The sequence below is a fragment of the Cyprinodon variegatus genome, unplaced genomic scaffold (genome assembly GCF_000732505.1).
Source record: "Cyprinodon variegatus isolate N-32 unplaced genomic scaffold, C_variegatus-1.0 Scaffold809, whole genome shotgun sequence".
NCBI lineage: Eukaryota > Metazoa > Chordata > Actinopteri > Cyprinodontiformes > Cyprinodontidae > Cyprinodon > Cyprinodon variegatus.
Genome location: NW_015151262.1, coordinates 179810 through 199992, shown reverse-complemented (window position 1 = coordinate 199992; position 20183 = coordinate 179810). Strand labels below are relative to the sequence as shown.

Here is a 20183-nt window from a genome sequence, read left to right as displayed (position 1 = left end):
ATTTTCCTGAACTTTCTGCTGACCTGAGAATTCAACAAAAAGTCAGTGCTTAATGTCAAAACTTGAAGTTTAACTACTTTTGTTCCCCTGGTTAAAGGAATGAAAATGGATAAAGAAAGTTATTTGTGTTAATGTAAAAAGCAGTGTCTAAAAACCTCTTAAGCATTAACCTTACAGATTTCTCTTCCAGCTTCCAAACCCTTCAACTATCTGTGCAGATGACTGTGACTGCATCGAGGGATACAATGATCCTCGAGGCAATGGTAAGTCTTTGTCCAAAATCTGCCTTCATACAGCAGCTTTAAATGGTACAACATGATAATTTGTCCCCCTCAGGCATTCGGACAGGGCTGTGCGAAAACTATTCCTCTACTGTCAAGACCTGTGAAGTCCTCTCATGGTGTCCTCTTGAAATAGACACTAACCTACCTAAGTAAGAAAAAAAGCAAAGATGCAGTATTTGAAGGACTTATAGTATTTAGATTAGGCTTGACATGCTGTCTTTACTGCCTGACAGGCGTGCACTCCTGGCTGCAGCTGAAAACTTCACTGTGTTGATCAAAAACAGCGTTACATACCCAAAGTTCAACTTTCACATGTCAGTATACTGCCTCTTTATGTAAAAAAAAAAAAACAGAGAGTAAGCAGCCAGCTTAATTGAGAGTGATATTATAAATGAGTTTCTTCCCTTCTCCAGGAGAAACATACTTCCCCACATTAACTCTTCGTACTTGAAGACATGTGAGTTCAGTCGTGAAACAGACCCTGACTGCCCCATATTCCGCCTCAGGCACATTCTTGCAGAGGCCGGAGAGGATTTTCAGGACATGGCTGTAAAGGTAAAAAGAAATGTTGACATTAGGCTAACTTGCATTCATTCATTCCTGTTGGGTTTGTTTTTACATTTTGTCACTTTACAATATCAAACTTCAACAGATAGAGATGGAAATTCATTAGAAAGAATAGACCAACACAAAATATGGCATATGTGTGACACAAAGGAAAAAGGAATGTGTGTTTTAGCAAATAAAAGTCTGAAGAGTTAAGCATACTTTTAAATTGTCCCTCATTTACTCTAATGCATCTAAATGAAATGCAGCTCAAAGGTCTTCAGAAATCACCAGATTATTAAACAGTCTACCTGTTTGCATGAAATGCTCGGTTTGTTACATGGTAAGGACCAAGGATTACATCGGACAGGTTAGAATCTGGTATAATTGCAATCGTATGGACAGCTTGGAAAAAACAAATGTAGCAAATATAGCAAACGCATTTAAAAGGGGGCTCCATTCAAAAAAAAAAAAAAAAAGAGTGACACTTGTTCTATTTTGAAAAGTAAAGCCAGTCGATGTTAGAGAGAGATTAGTGAAATACAGGACATTGCAAAAGACCTGAGACTGCTGTGGAGATTCAGCTTCCAGAGGAATTTTGAACATGCATCCAGAGCTACGGTACACTACAATGGTTGACATCAAACAATGATTTATTCATACAACATTTTTTACATCCCCTCCATCCAGTGTCGCTTAGCTTAAGCTATTTTTCAAACATAAATGGGCAAAAATCTAAATATGCTATATGCCAACAAGTCCAGCTGTTATTGCTACAATAGGTTAAATGAAAAGGAATTGGTTCTGGAAGACTGTAAATAAAGTTTTTAGAATTTTCAATCAATCAATTTTGGAATTTTGCTTTTAATTCACAAGTAGGCATGATGTAATGCATAATGAAATGTACATTTTTCAGAGGTTTTCATAGGTAAGAAAAAACTCTATAACTTTGCTTTCTGTTTACAATTATACACACTTTGTCTTGTTGTGTTGTAAAATATTTGACATTGAAGCTTATTTGTTTTACTGTTACCAAATGTGAGAAGATTCAAGGATTGTGAACATGCACTATTGGTATATAACTATTAAATGCAGTTTTTTTTAACTTGCTGCCGTGCGTGTTTCAAAGGGGGGTGTCTTTGGTATTATTATTGACTGGAGCTGTGACCTGGACTGGTGGGCAGGGAAATGTTACCCCAAATACACCTTCCGCAGGCTGGACAACAAAAACCCAGTTAATAATGTAGCCCCTGGGTATAACTTCAGGTAATCTAGTTTTACAAACTCTTTTTAGGAAATAATAAAGATGGATAAAATACTAATAAAGCCTCTTTCTTTAGATATGCAAAGTACTACAAATCACCAAATGGAGAAGAAACCAGAACATTAATCAAAGCCTATGGGATCCGTTTTGACGTCATTGTATTTGGAACTGTGAGGCCTCCAGTTTATCATAATTGAAAACACAATGTGTGTTTACAGTTCGCTGATTTACATGGATGTTGATTCTTGCAGGCAGGAAAATTTGGAATTGTACCAACAATAGTGAACTTGGGTGCAGCTCTTTCTTTTCTGAGTTTGGTGAGTAGACGTGTATGCTATTGCTCCCAAAAGCATACAATAAAGAGCATTTTTTTTATGTATTATATTGCGTTTTAGGTTCCCATTGTTGCAGACTGGTTTATGTTAACCTGCATGAAGAAAAGACACCTTTACAGCAAACAGAAAGTAACGTATCTGGTTGAAGAACCTGAAACTGAATCAGTAAGTAGCATCATTGTTCACTAATGTGCTTCAACAAATTGAAGCCTGTAATTAACAAAAAAAAGAAGAGGTATAGATTTCCTAATGAAGTACCCAATCTATATTAGTGCTTAACCATGTTAAACTTCAGATGCACAGATCAAAGCAATGTGCCATGCCATGTGAAGTGTACAGTATACACTGGGTAACATCATGTCATTGATTACTAGATGGATTTTAAGTAAAGAAAAATTTTACATAAACAATTTTTCTATTAGAAAGTTTTGAAAATAGCTTCTATTAACTCAACAAAATGGCTAACACTTTGATGAACTACTACAGAATACCTGGGAAACTAATTAGGAACTAATGGGTAGTTAACCTAGAATTTACACAGGCATAGGTAAAAAGTACTTACCGGGGAACAGTCCAGTTTTATTATGTGACTACTGCTTAGTTAGCTGAAAAACACAGAGTAATAAATAAGGAACTAATGTGTACTTACCAAGAAAACAAATAGTGACTAATCAGAAGCTAACCCACTGTGGGCTGCCACTGTGCACTGCCCAGGGACAATGGCATAACGACACAACAATAAACCCGTAAGCAACATTATCTGGGTGGGCCCCATATGAAGTACGTGATAAAGGTTCAGGATACGTTGACAGTTCCATAAATCGGCCAAAAAAGATACAATTATGCAATTCTCAGTAGTATATGATCACACATCACACATGGAAAAATAGTGACTGAGCACCTTGAATGGAACCATCGGTGACCACCACATGTTTACCAAAACAAGCCATCTGGCTAGCTTGAGCTACACAGCCCCCCTCCTAAACCACACTCTCTCCATTCATCTCCTGGTCACAATCTTTACTCACTATAGCAGCAACGTCCACCTCTTCCTCTGCGATTCTTTGAAAGAACGTGTTTAATCTAGGGAGTTTTTTTTCCGTACTTCCAGCAGCTCTTCTTTCCTTTTTCTTTTCTGGTACCTCTTTTTGTTATCCATCGTCACTAACAAATTGTATGTAACGGATATGGTACTGATCTACGCTCTGGGTTACCCATAATTTCAAGTCGTAGTGTTAAAATAAAATTCTCAAATACATCGTTCTTTTAAGATCTTTATTGCATTTTGAAGCATATTATATGAGTATTTTTTTACCAACCGTCTAATGAACTATACACAGTTATTAACATAATAGTTAAAAGTACCACTCTCTGCTTTGCTATTGGTGTCGTGTTTAAACGGCTCACCATTATGTTGGAATCTGGCATGTGTTGAGGTATAAATACGATCCGGTGCGGTCAGTCACTTCAGGATAAGGTGGGCTTAAGAGGATTTTTTTGCACCATTACATCTGCAAAGAGACGTCCTATTTTACATTTGCGTAGGGGACCGACCAGGTGTCAGTGATGGGGGCCCCTAAGAGGTTGTGGGCCCGTAAGTACCTGCTGTTTCTGCTTACCGATATTTACGCCATTGCCCAGGGAGCAAGGGGGGTTAATGGTCTTGCTCAGAAAGCCAGAGTCTGTGGGAGTGGGTTTCAAACTCTAGAGGCAAACCACTAGGCCGCCACTCCCCAATGATTAGAACTTTAGTAACTACTTGGTATGATACCTGACTTCATGAAGTCCATAATACAAAAGGCAAAAATGTAGTACTGAGTTAGTGATAGTGTTAAGATGATGGCAGTAAAACAAACATAAAATTGATCATATCTTTCATCAAAATGTATACAAAAGAGAGAACCAAATATATTAGTTATTGACAGAAAACATATTTCTAGTAAACTGTCACCTCACATTTGCAGAGTTTATTCAGGACTAACATGGAGAATTTCTACTCTGTTTTTCTCTTAAGTGCTCTATTAACGAGAACAAGTTCCTTATTAAGTGCTCTTTGGATTCCTTGGTAACTACCCCTTAAGTTCCTAATTAGTTACCCTTTGTTTCCTTGGTAACTACACATTAGTTGCTGGTTATTTACTCTTTATTTCCTTTGTAACTATGCAGTAGTCCCATACTAAGGCTGGGCTGAGTGTTCCCCGGTAAGTACTGGTTAACTCCCCTTAAGTTCCGGATTAGCTCCCTGGAGTCCTGTGTTAGCAACTAAGTTGTAATTTTCTTTTGAAACCCCATTTACAGTCAGCATCCCTACATCCCTAAACTTAATATATAGTGTGTTTAATGTGATTTTTGTAGGTAGAATAGAATAGAAAATCCCTTACTGTCCCATAATGGGGAAATTCTGGTGTATAGTCACACAAATATGGACCTTAGCAAAATGTATAAGAATAACATAATAGTAAAGAGTTAAATGATAAACAATAAAATACTGTACTGTAAAGTGTTTCAACAATATAAAAACTGTGCATCTGGAGAATAAATAACCAATATATAGCTATGGACATTTTTACAGTAATAGATATTTGAAAAAACAGCAATTTTAACATCCTGTTAATTCTTTACAACCACAGATTAGATACAGGTATTTTAGTGTCAATGATTAAGATTAATGCAATGTTAACATCTTGCTACTTTCTTTTTTTTCCCCCTTATCCAGACTTCAATAGGTACAATGTATGGAACCCAGTAACGGACTGGAGTCAACATGAGACGAAGTTATCTACGTAGAATTTCAACACTGTCCTAGTTAGACTCTTGTAATCCTTAAATAAAACTGTTAATGTGTGTAAATGGAAGACCTTTGTTTGAGTTATGCTTTGAATAGAGATGAAGCGATACAGTTTTTTTAGGCCGATACTGATTATGCTCAAACCAGCCTAACCTATCCCTAATATTTACTAGCTTTTTCTCCGAGCTAATTTATAAAGCCAATATTGTTGTTTATTCCTCTAATTACATGATACATCTGAACGCATGCATGTATGGTTTGATGCAGATACAAGAAAAATATGCCAATACTGGCCAAAAATATCACCCAGCCTTTTTATGGTTTTACAGCTAGTCTAAAGACCGAAGTCTCATGGATGGTACTTGGGCTTCCTTTAACCTTTTAAAGCCCGATCCAAGAATAAAACAAAACAGAAATTTTTTTTTTTTTTTTTTGAGTTCTTTTTTTGGCTTTTTACCAAATTTTTTAAAAGGAAAAACCGGAATACCTTTTTTGTTTTTATTATTTTTTTCTTTTGGGTTGGTTCAGGTTTTTTTTTGTGTAGTATTCTGCCCTCTGTTATCAGGTATATCTGATTGTGTATAATAGGATTTTGAGCAAAGTTTTTACCATTAAATCATGTAAAAGGTGTCAGTCGCAAAACATTTCAGAAACCGTATGTATCAAATATGATACATTTGGCATTACAGGGTTAAAGACACAGAAAAACATAAGTACAGAACATAAGTATTACAGCTGTTGGGTTTTCTGCTAATATAAGTTAGCAAAGGTGCAGCTAAGTAAATATAATAAAATATAATATAATCATCATTGTAGAATACAAGGTGACTGCAGGTTGTACTAGCTTTGCTAGATTTTTTTTTTCTTTAGTTTCTCTGCTTGTGGATCAAAACTTTTATTTTTGTCCTTTTTGGATAAATGTTATGATGCGTAACCACAGCAACCATAGCAACCTGATTTATTTTTTTACACCCGGTAGCAGCTAATTAACATCTATAAAGTTAAAATAATGCATCAACTACTTCCACAAGTACCAGCTCAGTTGAAAAGGAAGCGCTGGGGATGCAGAGCTGGAGAAACGAGACGACAGACGAGCAAAAGATTTAATCCATCTCTTCCATCACTCATCATGGAAACAAGTTAGAAGAACTCTGAGCCCTAGAAAGGACCCAGCCAGAATATCAGCAATGCAGCAATGTCTGCTTTATTGAAATGTGGCTGCAGGATCATAACTCAGACTTCAGCATCTCTCTTCCAGACTTTCTGACCATACGACCAAACAGGGATTTAAAGAAAACTGGAAAATACAAAGGAGATTGGTTGGCAGTCCTTGTGAACAACAGATGAGGCCATCCAGGACATGTTACTGTGAAGATATGTCATCATTGCATATCACCATTGCAACCAACCAATGATTGACTGTGTTGGTGGTTAGGCCTGGTTAGGCCTGGTGGTTAGGGCATAGAGCTTGGAATCCTGAGTTTCTGCGATCAAGCCTCACTCCCTCAGACTGCCACTTTGGCTCCCTTAGCAAAGACCCTTAATCCCACACTGCTCCCCGGGCGATGCACAATGGCAGCCTACTACCCCCCGAGGGAATGGGTTAAATGCAGAGAGTTAATTTGGTAACTCTGTACTTGTGACAGTTTAATGACATACAAAACCTGGAAAAACTAGTGGCTGTTGATTTTTGATGGTGGCAGCAGTGACACCATCATTTTGAATTGTAATGCTGGTATATTAACCAAAAACTGAATACAAAAACGTAGCAGAAATCATTAACAATTTACTATAAACAAAGAGGACTAGATAAAGAATGTTTGATCTTTTATTAAATAGTATTTAGATTTTATAGGTGACAATTTGTCAGCTAGGAATATTCTCTAAAGATAAAGAACATTGCTATATCTATTTAATGTATATATTATATAGAACCAAAAATCCATTTAAGTTGCACTAATGTCTAAATATGCCCATAGGTTTATCAGCAAGAGCCCTAATGAAAAAATCTTTTGTGTCTTCAGTGATTTATTTGGAAAAAATAAATGTTCACGTTAATTTTCCTGTTACTTTACTTTGACCACTATATGTGTACCATAAGATGTTTTTGGGACCTTTCAGGTTTCAGCCACCCCTCAGTTCACTTTGGTCCCTGCCTGACCACCCAGATGAAAATTTTCTTGAGCCGCCACTGATTATTTGCCAAGAGAGTTCAGCAGTGTTCTGTTAATAACCGTTTATATTCCACCTTCTGCCTCTGCCGACACTGCAAAACAACAGCCAAATGCTTTTGTGGCAATAATGCTACATTCAGACCGCAAGCAGCAGAGACAGCAGAATCAGCTAGTTTACATGCAATAAATACCTTAGTGATCCCCTGAAAACAAACTAGACTTGAGACACAACTGTAAAGCTGTCTACAAGAAGGGATAGAGCTGTTTTCATCAGAAGCTAAAATCCTTCAATGTTTGTAGCGACATGCTACATATCTTCCATAAGTCTGTTGTGGAGAGTGTGGTCTCTTCTTCTATCTGCTGGTGTGAAAGCATAAGAGCAAATTACTTTAAAAAGCTTAACAAGCAAATAAAAAGGTCAGCTGTTCTAGGAACTCCTCTAGAACCTCTGGAGAGGAATTAAAAATGGGGAACTGTTCATGGAGTGAAGAAGATTGTTGACAACAATGAGCATCCTCTTCAGAAGACGTTTAAGCAATGGAGTCTCCTCAATGTGAGGCTTCTCCAGATCTGGTGCAAGACAGACGCCTACAGAACATTCTTCCTTCCTACAGCTATCAACACCTATAACAACTGAAAAAAAGCCTATGAGCTGCTGCAACATTTAATTTCCCTTTGGGATTAATCAGATATTTTTTAATTGAATTGAATTGAAGTTAGCAGAGGTGCAGCCAAGGAGGTACAGCTTTAATTAAGCCTCCTCTTCATTTTTGCAGTTTATGTGCTGGAGGTTCTGCTAATATTAATTCAAGATGTCAACTTTCACCTTCAGAAAGATTGTAGGATTGAATATCCGCCTTGCATTTCTCTGCATGCTGTTGCTTCTGTGGGTTTTAGCTTTGTTACTCCCTCTGTCACTGTGTGTATTTTTTTTTCCTTCAGATATATTTAATTTTACTCTTTAATATGATAAATAATAATTATCATTATTGTTATTATTATTATTATCATCTTATAACAAAGAGCAATATTTTGATCACTCTTACAGCTGGTGTGGGTGTGAAATATTAAAGGGAAACCTTTCTCAAAAATGGGAGCATATGGCTCCTATGTGCTGGATTTGATTGGCATGTGTGCAGGAAAAGAGAGCAATTAGATTACACAGTTCTCTGAAATCAAGCCTTATTTTTTTTACCTGACTTCAAAGTTTGAAAACCAGGGTTATACGAAGCCACACCGCACAGGGGCAGCATTGTGCTGACAGACAAAGTAAGTCAAAAGAAGGAGCTTCAGAATAAGTCAGCAACCAGCTGAGAAGAAAGCTACCAACCAAGTGGAGAGATATATATTTTAGAATAAATAAATAAATAGATTATGGGTAATAGTAACAAAGAAAACACAAACATTGAATCTAAAAGGAATATTGGAAAACGGAGGGATCGCTTAAAATAATTTGATTAAAAAAGTAAAGTATGTTAGGTTGGTGGAGGGATAGATTTTACACTCTTGTACTGTAGGGGGCGGTATACATCTATGTACCGGTAGCGAGCCAACATCAACTAAAGACGAAGAAGAGGAAACAGCTGAGAAGTGAGGCTAAACAAAAGACAGAAATAACGGCAGTTTCTCATTGGTTTACATCTGTAGTTGATGCCTTTTTTTGTTTTCAAGAAGTTTGCGTTGTAGCTCTTTTTGATTTCTAAGCAGCGGGCATGTCAGCTGTGTTAAACTGGGAGCTAAGCTAACAGCTGGATAGCTCTGTTCTTTTAACTTGTTAGCCCTGATGAGGGTAGCTAACTACGCCCTCAGAGTGGTAAACAAGGCTCCCCATCTCACCCTGTGTTAGCTGGCCTCTTTACAACAGCACAACAGAATGACAGGTGAGAGTAATACACCCGATGGCAACCTGTTCTGATATGAAATGAGCTTCAGATTTAAATTTCTGATCTGGCTGTGAAAGTGAATTAAAATGTTTTAATGTCTCAGAGGATGCCATCCTGCTGAAAGTACCCGTTATTCGGCAGCGGTACCACTGGGACTGTGGCTTAGCCTGCTCCAGGATGGTTCTGAAGTAAGTACAAAAGTAAAATCATTTCTCCATCTTATGCTCCACCGAAAACAGAGATCAAATGTAAAAACACTAGAAAGGCGTTTCCCCTTAAACTGACACCCACTAAGAATATCTATTTGAAACAAGATCAGGGATCCTCAGTGAAACCCGGGTTTTGTCTGACAGGTATCTGCACCCTGTGAGTGAGGAGGAGTTTGTCAGAGCTTGCCGTGAGCTGCAGCTGACAGAGAGTGTGTGGACCATTGACCTGGCCTACCTCATGTGCCATCTGGGAGTCAAACACTGCTTTTGCACCCAGACTCTAGGCGTAGATAAAGGCTTCAAAAATCAGGTATGCTAAATGACTCAAGCTTGCCACATCCTTACTTAAAATCCCTGTAATCTGCATGGTTGAATGACTTTTGATATTATTTACAGTCCTTCTATAAGAAGCATTTTGACACAGAAGAAGACAGAGTAAACAGACTCTTCCTCAAAGCAGAAAGCAAAGGTGTGGTAGTAAAGAAATGGTAAGTTTCCTGTTTAGTTGTGTGATTCCAACCAGAGATGAAATTAGAGATTTCCTTGCAGTTGTTGTAATTTTGTATGGATGTGACCCACTGATTCAGATTTTAATCTTTTCAATTATTCGGGCCTACACAAAGCACTTAAATCAGTTCCTTTGCTTTTTTTGGAATACATAAAAAAATGACTTTTTTGTAATTTTTAAGTGTTTTTAACAGTGATACATAGGGATGTGTAAAAGCAAAGGATTTTTAAGATGGACTACAACTCACTGGTTTTATCTTTTCATTATATGGAATGCCTCAAAATGTCAAGGTATTTATTAGAATTCAATTAATTTGTAATCAATTAAAATACCCTTGTTTTGCCCCAGCTTTTTCTTAAAATATTCAATGGCTTGTCTAACCCACCTTAAAAAAAAGGACCATATATTCAAGAAATTGTCCATAACTAAGCAGGTATTTAATAAACAATATTGTCATGATTGATCTTTAATTATCTATATGTGGTGTAATAATCACACCATGTTAGAGCACAACCATCCTCTAACATGGTTGGCTTCACCAATCTTCATCATGCATTGGGTGAAGTTGATTTCACTCATTTTTCTAAATCATAGCACATTAGAGAGCTGACATTGTAAAGGGGTAAAGTCACATTATATGTCTAAACAAAAAACAAGAAAAATGTTTTATCACGATAGAATAAGGCTTTATATACCAGGTATCCATGCTGATAGTGTTTTGATGGTGTCTTTTAAGCCTAAATAGAATTCTAGCACCAGGCACTATGAGCTGACATAAACAAACAAGCTGCCATCTGTGGGCAGAACTACCAAAAACCCAGATGGTGGTATTGCGTACGTGGGCGTACACTGTATGATTTTTTTTTTGTTGTTGCCCTTTTTGGGCCGAATTTCCAGTTGAATTTTTTGATCGGGCTGACTTTCAGCCTGTTCTCTCCGGGTACTTCAGCTTCCTCCCACAGTCCAAAAACATGACTGTTAGGTTAATTGGCTTCTCTAAATTCTCCTGAGGTGTGAGTGTGTGTGAATGGTTGTTTGTCCTGTTTGGGGGTAGGGGGGGGGATCAGCCTCTCACGACCACCTCCTGTTCAGGAATCATAAGGTCTGGAGAAAATCAAACATGCTTGACATTCAGTTGACCGTCATGGGTAAACCGCTCAGTGGGCATGCGCAAACAAGGATTCTTCCTCTTCTTCTTCTTCTTCTTCTTCTTCTTCTTACCTCCTCAGATGAAAACACAGAAGCATTGCTGTGGTGCCAGTGAAATGGAGTTCTTTCTGAAAAATTGACAGACCGTAGTAGCCATGTTTGCTCAAGGCGACGATGTATTTGGACGTTTGCTTTATCCGAATACGTCGTTGCCTTTTCTTTTTCGGCCTTTCAACACAAAATTGCACAAATTGCCAAGGCAGTGCGTTTCACTCTAGCGAGCTTCAAATTCCTCTTCTACCCATTTGGCTTCCTTATAGACGAGTCCGTGTAGCGCCGTCTCACTGCGGAGCTGAGTCCAAAGTGTTTTTCAGTCGTACAGTGTCAGCAGGTAGATCGCATCAGAGCGTCGGGTCGCACAGTGTGAGAACGTACATCGTGAGCTGTGAACTTTTAAACCTTGCAGTTTAGTCGTACAGTGTGAGCTGTAGCTGCGTGCAGCAATTGAAGAAAATCGTACAGTGGCTTAAAATGTTCTGGAGGAGCAACAGCTTGACGTGGTCAAAGACCAACTAATATTAAATAAAGAAACTGTTATGAACTTAGACTATGGAGACAAAGTATAGCATTGCTCTCACTAGTGTCATTATTAATAAGGGCACGTGGATCCATCTGCTTCCCTGTGATGCCTGAAGTCCTCTGCAGCTTTAGTTACCGTTTCAGTGAACTTCAGTGTTCCTTCCATATTCCAAGCATTATTTAAGTATTATTTCTCCTGGGATCAAATATGTTATGCATTTTTTACACACAATTTTAGACTTTTTTTTTCCCCTCATTATTTGTGTAACTGTACTGGAAGGTGCTAACTGGCTTAGCCCATTGTTTACTTGCTTACACCATGCACACATGCGCAATATTATCAGACCTTCAATTAAGCACTGTTATATACATAAATGGCTTTATTTACTAACGTATTAAGTAGGAAAAAAACACACGTAAAACACAACAATAACAAATAATATGCCAGCTGGACATTGCGATCTTTCAGGAAAACTTTGTATGCACTCAGAGTGGGCTGCTCGAGTAATTAATTAAAAAATGCCACATAACGTGACTATGCCCCTTTAAACTGTCCTGATCATCATAGAGTAGAACTTGGGGCACATTACCTGGTTGGCATTTCTAACTCTGTGTTCTTTAGACATTTGTAAACAGTCGTCAGCTTCTTTAATTTCCCATCCCTGTCTTTTTTGTTGTTGTTGTTGTTTTTTTTTTATTACTATCAATAAAGCAAATGATGCTCCTTTTGTTTTTATAGTTCAGTGACAGTCCAGGAAGTCCAGTCCCATCTAGAGCAGGGTCACGTGGCCATAGTGCTGGTCAACGCCGTTGTCCTGATGTGCGAGTCATGCTCTTCCCCTGTCAAATACTGCTGCTTCCTACCTGTGGGACAGAAGTGTTTCTGCCGGAAGCCAGAGTACCAGGGTCACTTTGTGGTTGTGTGCGGCTTCAACAGGACCTCTGGCTGCATCTTCTACAACAATCCAGCATATGACGACCGTGAGTAGTCTTGTTTGTCCATTGGCATAAGTCGACACTTAACCGCGGTTTGACGGTTTCAGATTTTAATGACAGTTACAACAAGCAATGTCTTGGTTCATGTAACCAGTGCATCTTGTCCACTTTTTGCAAACACTCCTGCTCACTCTTTGGATTTGATCATCCTTCAAAAGGCTCCTTTGTAAACCAGAAAGCTGGTCTTAAAAAAAGTTTTCCAATGATATATGTAATAATAAAAATGCTAATTTCAATAAATTATCTTTTTTTAATGAATAGAAAAACTATGGACATTTTTTTTAATTTGCAGATTTTCATTTTGATTTTGCATTTATAGACAGTTATCATTTCTCCCTTTTTTCCAGTTTCAAGGCCAGCCTTAGGTTGTTTGTTTTATTATTGCTTTAACTAAGTTTTTTTCTGTTTGGTTACTGACTAATAACCTGGATCCTATTTTGTTGTTTGTTCTCTGAACGTTTTGTTGTTGCTTCATCAAAATAAACTCCAACAACGGAAACGAAACACTGTAGTTCCTGCAGGTGCATATGAAGTTAGTAGAATGCAATTTTATATTACTGCCATTAAAGGCGAATGTCTTCCAAAATGTGCTCAAAAAAAGTCAATTTTTTTGTTGGTTTCTTGAAAACTAGTACCGTAGTCAATAAAAGTGTAACCTACATGTTGCAGTTGTACCCAGTGTTTATCTGTTAAATCTTGCAAAGAATAAGCATATCATTTACTTACTCTGGCTAACAGCTAAAAAGGGGTGTTTGTCATGAAGCCAATTTGATATCTTTTCGGGATGCTGTTATTGTGGACTCATATATTTTCTGATTCTTCTTATCTTATACAACAAAAAAGCTTCCAAGAAATTATCGTGTATAAATCAACACTTTATAAAAAATTTAAAAAAAACACTCGCAGACAAATGTTTCCAGGCAGTGTCAAAGATCTGAGAATGGTAAATCTCATTATGTCAATTAGGCATATAAACTTTGTTTTATTTATTTATTTATTTTTAAATGTCTTTAAAAGCAAAAGTTGTTTCAGTGACAATCAGCACCCCAAAAATTAAAGCTATTGTGTGTAATTTTCAGCAACATCTAATAGTTAGACTGTCGTGACATAAAATGCTGTTCCCTCTTCTCTCCCTCCAACAATACGGAGGCTGTCATGGTAAAGAAGGGCTTCCAACATGTCCGCCATACAGTGCCATAGGGGGGGTGTTATTAGAGTTAGAGCTGTGCACTTGTGCTCTGAGATGGTTGCAAGTACCCGGTCCGATCCCCACAGCCTCCACTCTGGGTTCCTGAGCAGGACCTTTAACCCCACTCTGCTCCCCGGGCGCCACACAATGGCAGCCCAAGCCCACTGCTCCCCAAGGGGAGGGGTTAAATGCAGATATAAATTTCTCCAATGTGAGATCAATAAATTTAAATTATTATTATAACCTTTCTTGTCTGGTGATGACGAGGTTTGTTTACATCAGAGATCCGGATTTCTGGAGCCGATCACCAAAATCAGTATCTGCTTCAAGATTCAAGCATCAGATCCATACATTCTTCAAAACTGTTTACGAAGATAATTTTGTAAATAGTATGTATTATATGTACCATTTGTCAGTAAACTTATTAACTTATTACAGAAATCTTCAAAGTTTTATGTTACATTTTAAGCTTGTTAAATTACAGTTTATTTTTAATTAGCAGGAACCTCCAGTAAATCTCCTTGTTTTATCTAGGGGTGTGCTGCACCAGCGTCAGTAACTTCGAAGAGGCCAGACGGAGCTATGGAACAGACGAGGATATCCTGCTTGTCTTCAAACAGAGCTGATGGACAGCAAAGATGATCTTGGATTTTATCAATACACCATCAGATGACAGCAGTGTTTGGTTTTATCGCCACAAGCTCAGCATTTTACCCCGATGGATGTAAATGTTCACTTCATAAAAGAAGACAAAACTACTCAAACATTCTCATCTAAGACGGATTATTTTTCTACTCCACTGCATTAGTTCATATGAATTGTCTCTATTTACTGTCTTAGCCTGTAGCTGTTCATGATGGATCCATTGAGCAGCTAAACTCAGAGGAATATTAAACTTATTCACCTTTGGATGAATTTGGGGAAACTTGGCTTTGAATGTGAATAACCAGGGATGACGTGGACATTATTCAGGGTCTACCATAACGACTTACAGTGTTGTGCATTTAATCTTTTTGTTGTGTTCAGCTACTCATCTTTGCCCCCCCCAAATCTGTGGAAAGATCCAAACTTCCTTTACATTCAAAAGATCTAAGGGCAGGGAACCAGACAGCAGCAGTGTTGTGATCATCTCAGGTAATCAAAGCTCTGAAGCTCGCCAGCGCTGGACCAATGCAATATTCTGTCTGCCGGACTCTGAACACGGAGAAACAAGTTTGTCAGTTCCACTCAATCGAGGAGAAACAACTAAAAGAAAACTTTCTGTCTGATGCTGCAGAATGGATGGATACGCTGTTGCTCATATGGGTTACATTAAACTCTAGGCTAATTTTCTCCTTCCCTTTTGGTTTTATTTTTATTTAAGTTGTGGGAATGTATACATCCTTGCACTACATTTTTCATACCACCCTCGGTTGTGTTATTTAAAAGAAAATCTTTTTCTAGCGCTGCAATTTGTCACTGCCGTCTCGTTTTGCTCTGATGAAAACAAATGACACATTTTAAACCCCAATCTTTATTTTTTTTATAATAGAACTGCATTTATTATAAGCTGTAATTAAAAAAAATGAACATATTCAGCATTCTCTTTTTTTTTTTTTTTTTCTCATTCTTCTTTTATGCATCAATAGGATATATCTTGATTTATCTGGATTAACAAAATTCTGAGAATAAAGTTTCAGGTTTTATGGTACACCTAAAAGTAATTAAAATTTCTTCATTTGGTAAAAGCTTACAGTGAAGTTATCTTCATATATTTGGAAATTAAAATATTACAGTGCCTTGATCCAGATTTTTACTTAACACGGTGTAAAGGGGGTTCTTTGTGCAAAATGTGTTTTACTCCTTTATTATTTGGGGTTTGAAGTCATGTCTTACAGCCTTTTGAAGTTCTTCTGCATACTCTGCATACCGGCCAGTCATCTGCAAGAACAATAAACATATATGATTAGAATGCATCAGTATAAAATCCCTTTTAAGATAAAAGTACAGGGGGTCTTAAAGGTACTGTGGAGGATGTTCTTTTTTCTGGTGGATCATCAAAGTAAGTGTTCCTCCTAATTGTCAATCATTCTGGTGATATGTTTGTGTAAGGCCGTTTAACGTGCTTTCACTTACCAGTGGCGAGTCTGACATAGGGAAAAAATAAAAAATCTTTTGGAAAGTAAGCTTGTATGAGCAATGCAAACAGCAATTTTTAAACGGAGAAATGGGGTCGTACATGCTCTCGCCAACGTTTTCCCGCGCCCCTTTTCTAAAAAAGGGCCAATATCCTCCACACTACCTTTAAAGTTTATTTTATAATTAAGTATACAGTTGTTTATGGTCCTTTTTGTTTCTTGAAGATTTCTTTCAAAACAAATGGCCTTCATATATGGACCATCATCCCTACCATTGCACCAATTGATATCTTTCATTTTTATTTTGAAGAAAGTAACTTAATAGGAACAACACCTTTGACTGTTAGGAAAGGTTGATATCAATAGATTTATTTATTTATTTTTACAAAATGTTATGGTCTACTTAAGCATGTTAAAAACTCTTGACAGACACACTACAAAAAGGGTAGGTTACAAATCATAACCAACCATTTAGTTTTTTTGTATTTTTCATGGCACTAGTGGCTAGTTTATTGTACAGCGGGCTGACAGGAAAGTGGGTACGAGAGAGGGGGAGAGACGTGCAGCAAAGGACAACAGGTAGAATTCAAACCTCGAGGATTAAGGCATGAGTCGTTTTAATAGAAAATTTAGTAGAAGAAGAGGTGTGCTAGACAGTTAATTTTCCATGGCCAGGTTTAATGTCCAGGGCATTACTGTGATGGACTGGCCAGTCTTAAACCCAAAAATGAATTTCATAACTATTGTCAAAAGAAAGATGACAAACACCACAGCCAACAATGCTGTAATCAGCTGCAACACTGCTCAGCTCCAGGCCACATGGCATTGATGCACTAATACAGGTAAAAGATGCCCCAAACACGTAGAGATAGAGTACATTAACATATGTTTTCCACTGGTAGCATTTTTTGTATTATAAATCCTTCATTACTCTAATGCAGGGGTCTTCAATGTTTTCCAGGCCAAGGACCCCCAAACTGATGGCGAGGTGGAGCGGGGACCCTCTAATTATATATATTGTATGAAATTGTGTTATATCAAACTGGTCCTATAGTCACTCTGTTACAGATGGAGTAATGTAACAAAAGTAAATTCACCCTGGGATTATTAAAGTATTTCTGATTCTGATTCCTTGCTGACGGGACAGGTGTTGTGAATGAAATGGTGCCCAGCTTGAAAGACCTCCTGTGTGATGCTGAATGTGTGCATTGAAGACTGAAAGACATCTTCTGCCTCCATTTATCTGTTTACTACAGTCTGTTGAATTCATGTTAATTTGTATTTAAAGACATTTCAATTAGTGGAAAAAAATTGCAGAGTGGAATATATATATATATATATATATATATATATATATATATATATATATATATATATATATATATATATATTTATATAAAAGGTCTAATCAACCAAAACTTTCGTCTCCCCCATGCAGTACCTCCGCGGACCCCCTGTGGTCCGTTTTAATGTAATAATTTATATTTTTACTGAACCGGGAAAAAAGTTTGAAAGATATCAGTGAATATGTTATATGTTTCTCTTTTTTCACTTTGTATTCATTATCAAAACAAAAAATCAACTGTAATTTATTGAGATAAGCCAATCTGTTAATTTCAGAAATAAACCTATTTTTAAAAAAATCAACAAGAATTATAAACTCAGCATGACTTCAACATCTGAGAGGGGACGTCTGAATCTTTACCTTAAAACCCCATTTGTCACTGATTTGTCGGTTGAGATTTAAATCCAGCTCCACCACCAACAGTCCATCACGGGTCCTGGAGAGCCCTGGTGTGCGACTGCCATCAGGACCAGCCACATAACTGGACCCATAGAAGTGACCAAAGTCATGGTGAGCTGCAAAATCACAAGAGCTGCTGTTGGTTAAAACTGTTAACACATCAATTTTGTTTTGCATATTACATTGCATATGTTATAAATTTGTATTCAGTTTCTTTTGTTGTGAATCACTGAAAAAATACACAGCAATAAAATGCTGTGAGATCAAAAACTATTTAGTAATGTGGCAAACATGCGGATAATGGAGCTCTAATCTTATTAGACCAAAGTATAGCACTGTGATATTGTGTTATTTGTGATTAAAAACTAAACCGAACTAAACATGCCTACAGTAATTTTTGGTGGTGGTAGCATCACCTTCTGGCAGCCTACTGCCTTACTACCAGAGCTCCAATGTAATGTGGCAGATCGAAGCATTTCTCATGATAGTCCTGAGAAGGTCCAGACCTAAATCCAACTATGAATTTGTGGAAAAACCTAAATAAAACAATATAAAATAATGAGGATCTCCATTCAAACTATTGTGCTTGGAAGACTTTAGAAATGGAAAATGCAATGGGCGCCTGATTATCTTATCAGAAACTTTAGTTATCAGAGCCTGTCAGTAGATACCAAACTAAAAACCATTTCATCCGTACTTGGTATAACAAACGGTCCAGCAAAGTATTAACACAGATGTATTTACAGAAGTATGCCACTTATTTGTATAAAAAAAAAAAAAAAGAAAAAGAAAAAAAGAAAAAAAATCAAACCATGGATTTTATTTTTAGTCTTACTACTATTGGCTGATTTGAGATTATGGTTCTAATAACATAAAAAGTTAAAATGTACAGATGAATAATTACATCGGCTGTGCCCTGCTACAATATAGCACTGAAATCATCATCAAAAGTAAACACCATCATATCCAGTTGAGGTTGCTGTGATATTTCATAATTTAAAATGAGAATGTTTATATAATAATAATATAAAAATCAGAAAGATAACTGTAAATTTGAGAACATACAAATGTACCTTTTTTTCCATCCCCAGATGTGAATTCACTTTGGAAATGTTCCTGTTGAAAGAAACATTTCACTACATAATTTCATATATTCTGATGAATTAGCATAACTTCTGTTTTCTAGTGTGATGGGGTGAACTCACTTTTCCAACACGGTTGATGGGGCAGGTAAAACAGTGATTAGCTATAGCTGCGTTCCTGGCTTCAATCGACCACATAGGCTCACTGTAGAGAACCAAACAAAGGGAGAAATTCAGAAATGACCTCAGTTTTCTAATTTGAGTAGGTGTGTTTTTCTCCAAAACATTATAAATTAACGTCTTTAGGTCAAATATATCTAAAATGTATTCTTCATAAATAAGATTCTATTAAAAATAAGACAATTGGACCCCCTTTAAATATGATTAAGGGCTCCCCAGAGAGTGAGACAGCATCAGATAATGGACTTTTATCTGTACTTGTCCTGTTAGATCTCAGTGCTGATACAGTTGGTCACAATATTCTTTTAGAAAGGCTTAAACAATTTTAATGGAAAAGCAATAAGCTTTTTATTTTTTTGTCCAATAGATTTTAGTTTGTACATGTTAATGGGATTCATTTTAAATAAGATTGATCTTAGAAAAAATAAGATCATTAGCACTCCTCTATCTACGATTGGTTTATCTCTGGAAGGTAAGGCAGCATCTGAGGTACCATAGAATCTGGCCAGGGTTTAAACTGCTTTGATCCAGTTGAACTTTCAGAGTTAGCAAAACTATTGTCTTGTTCTAAGCCTTCAACTTCAACAGGTTATTTAAGGAAGTATTTCCTTTGATCTCCTCCTCCATTTTAGATCTCTGTTACAGGAATATGTTACTCTGTTACAGGCTTTTACTATAATAAAACCTTTGCTTAAGAAACTGTCTCTTGATCCAGATGACTTGGTTAATTATAGACCTATATCCAATCTTCCTTTCTTATCTAAAATTCTTTAGATCACTTACACCATAATGAACTTTTTGAAGAGTTTCAGTCTGGCTTTAGAGCTCATCATAGCACTGAAACAGCTCTGGTGAAGGTTGCTAAGGATATTCTCATGGTCTCAGATAATGGACTTGTATCTCTGCTTGTCCTGTTAGATCTCAGTGCTGCATTTGATACAGTTGACCATAATATTATTTTAGAAAGACTTGAATATTTTGTTGGAATTAAAGGAACAGCACTAGACTGGTTTAAATTCTATCAATCTGATCGATTTCAGTTTGTTCACATCAATGACAAATCTTCTTCATGCTCAAAGGTTACCTGTGGAGTACCACAGGGATCAGTGCAAGGACCAATTCTCTTTACTTTATTTATGCTCCCAATCGGTAGAAT

The 20183-nt window shown here is 37.0% G+C and overlaps 3 protein-coding genes across 3 annotated transcripts in view; 2 read left to right on the top strand and 1 right to left on the bottom strand.

Moving 5' to 3' along the window:
* LOC107098781 (P2X purinoceptor 4-like) overlaps positions 1-5285 on the top strand; it is a 7706-nt gene extending 2421 nt beyond the window's left edge. Inside the window, exons 4-12 of the mRNA XM_015396626.1 lie at positions 191-263; positions 337-433; positions 518-598; positions 698-839; positions 1960-2096; positions 2171-2264; positions 2346-2411; positions 2490-2594; positions 5146-5285. Of these exons, the coding sequence (XP_015252112.1) occupies positions 191-263; positions 337-433; positions 518-598; positions 698-839; positions 1960-2096; positions 2171-2264; positions 2346-2411; positions 2490-2594; positions 5146-5178 (828 nt within the window). The 3' untranslated portion in view covers positions 5179-5285. The remainder of the gene's footprint in view (positions 1-190; positions 264-336; positions 434-517; positions 599-697; positions 840-1959; positions 2097-2170; positions 2265-2345; positions 2412-2489; positions 2595-5145) is intronic.
* A 3673-nt stretch (positions 5286-8958) lies between these two features.
* gucd1 (guanylyl cyclase domain containing 1) lies at positions 8959-15399 on the top strand. Its single transcript, XM_015396629.1, has 6 exons — positions 8959-9271; positions 9378-9462; positions 9628-9793; positions 9880-9971; positions 12459-12700; positions 14439-15399. The coding sequence occupies exons 1-6, from the start codon at positions 9265-9267 to the stop codon at positions 14528-14530; spliced, it is 684 nt and encodes a 227-aa protein (XP_015252115.1). The 5' UTR covers positions 8959-9264; the 3' UTR covers positions 14531-15399.
* Positions 15400-15592: 193 nt separating this feature from the next.
* Positions 15593-20183, bottom strand: part of upb1 (ureidopropionase, beta) — an 11700-nt gene continuing 7109 nt past the window's right edge. Inside the window, exons 7-10 of the mRNA XM_015396628.1 lie at positions 18971-19052; positions 18839-18881; positions 17727-17881; positions 15593-15824 (exon numbers count right to left, since the gene is read on the bottom strand). Coding sequence (XP_015252114.1) covers positions 15741-15824; positions 17727-17881; positions 18839-18881; positions 18971-19052 — 364 coding nt within the window. The 3' untranslated portion in view covers positions 15593-15740. The remainder of the gene's footprint in view (positions 15825-17726; positions 17882-18838; positions 18882-18970; positions 19053-20183) is intronic.

Excerpts from the sequence above, each read along its gene's own strand:
- gucd1 (XM_015396629.1), top strand. Across the intron at positions 9,463-9,627 it reads TGCTCCAGGATGGTTCTGAA|GTATCTGCACCCTGTGAGTG; the intron begins GTAAGTACAAAA and ends TTTGTCTGACAG. Across the intron at positions 9,794-9,879 it reads ATAAAGGCTTCAAAAATCAG|TCCTTCTATAAGAAGCATTT; the intron begins GTATGCTAAATG and ends TATTATTTACAG.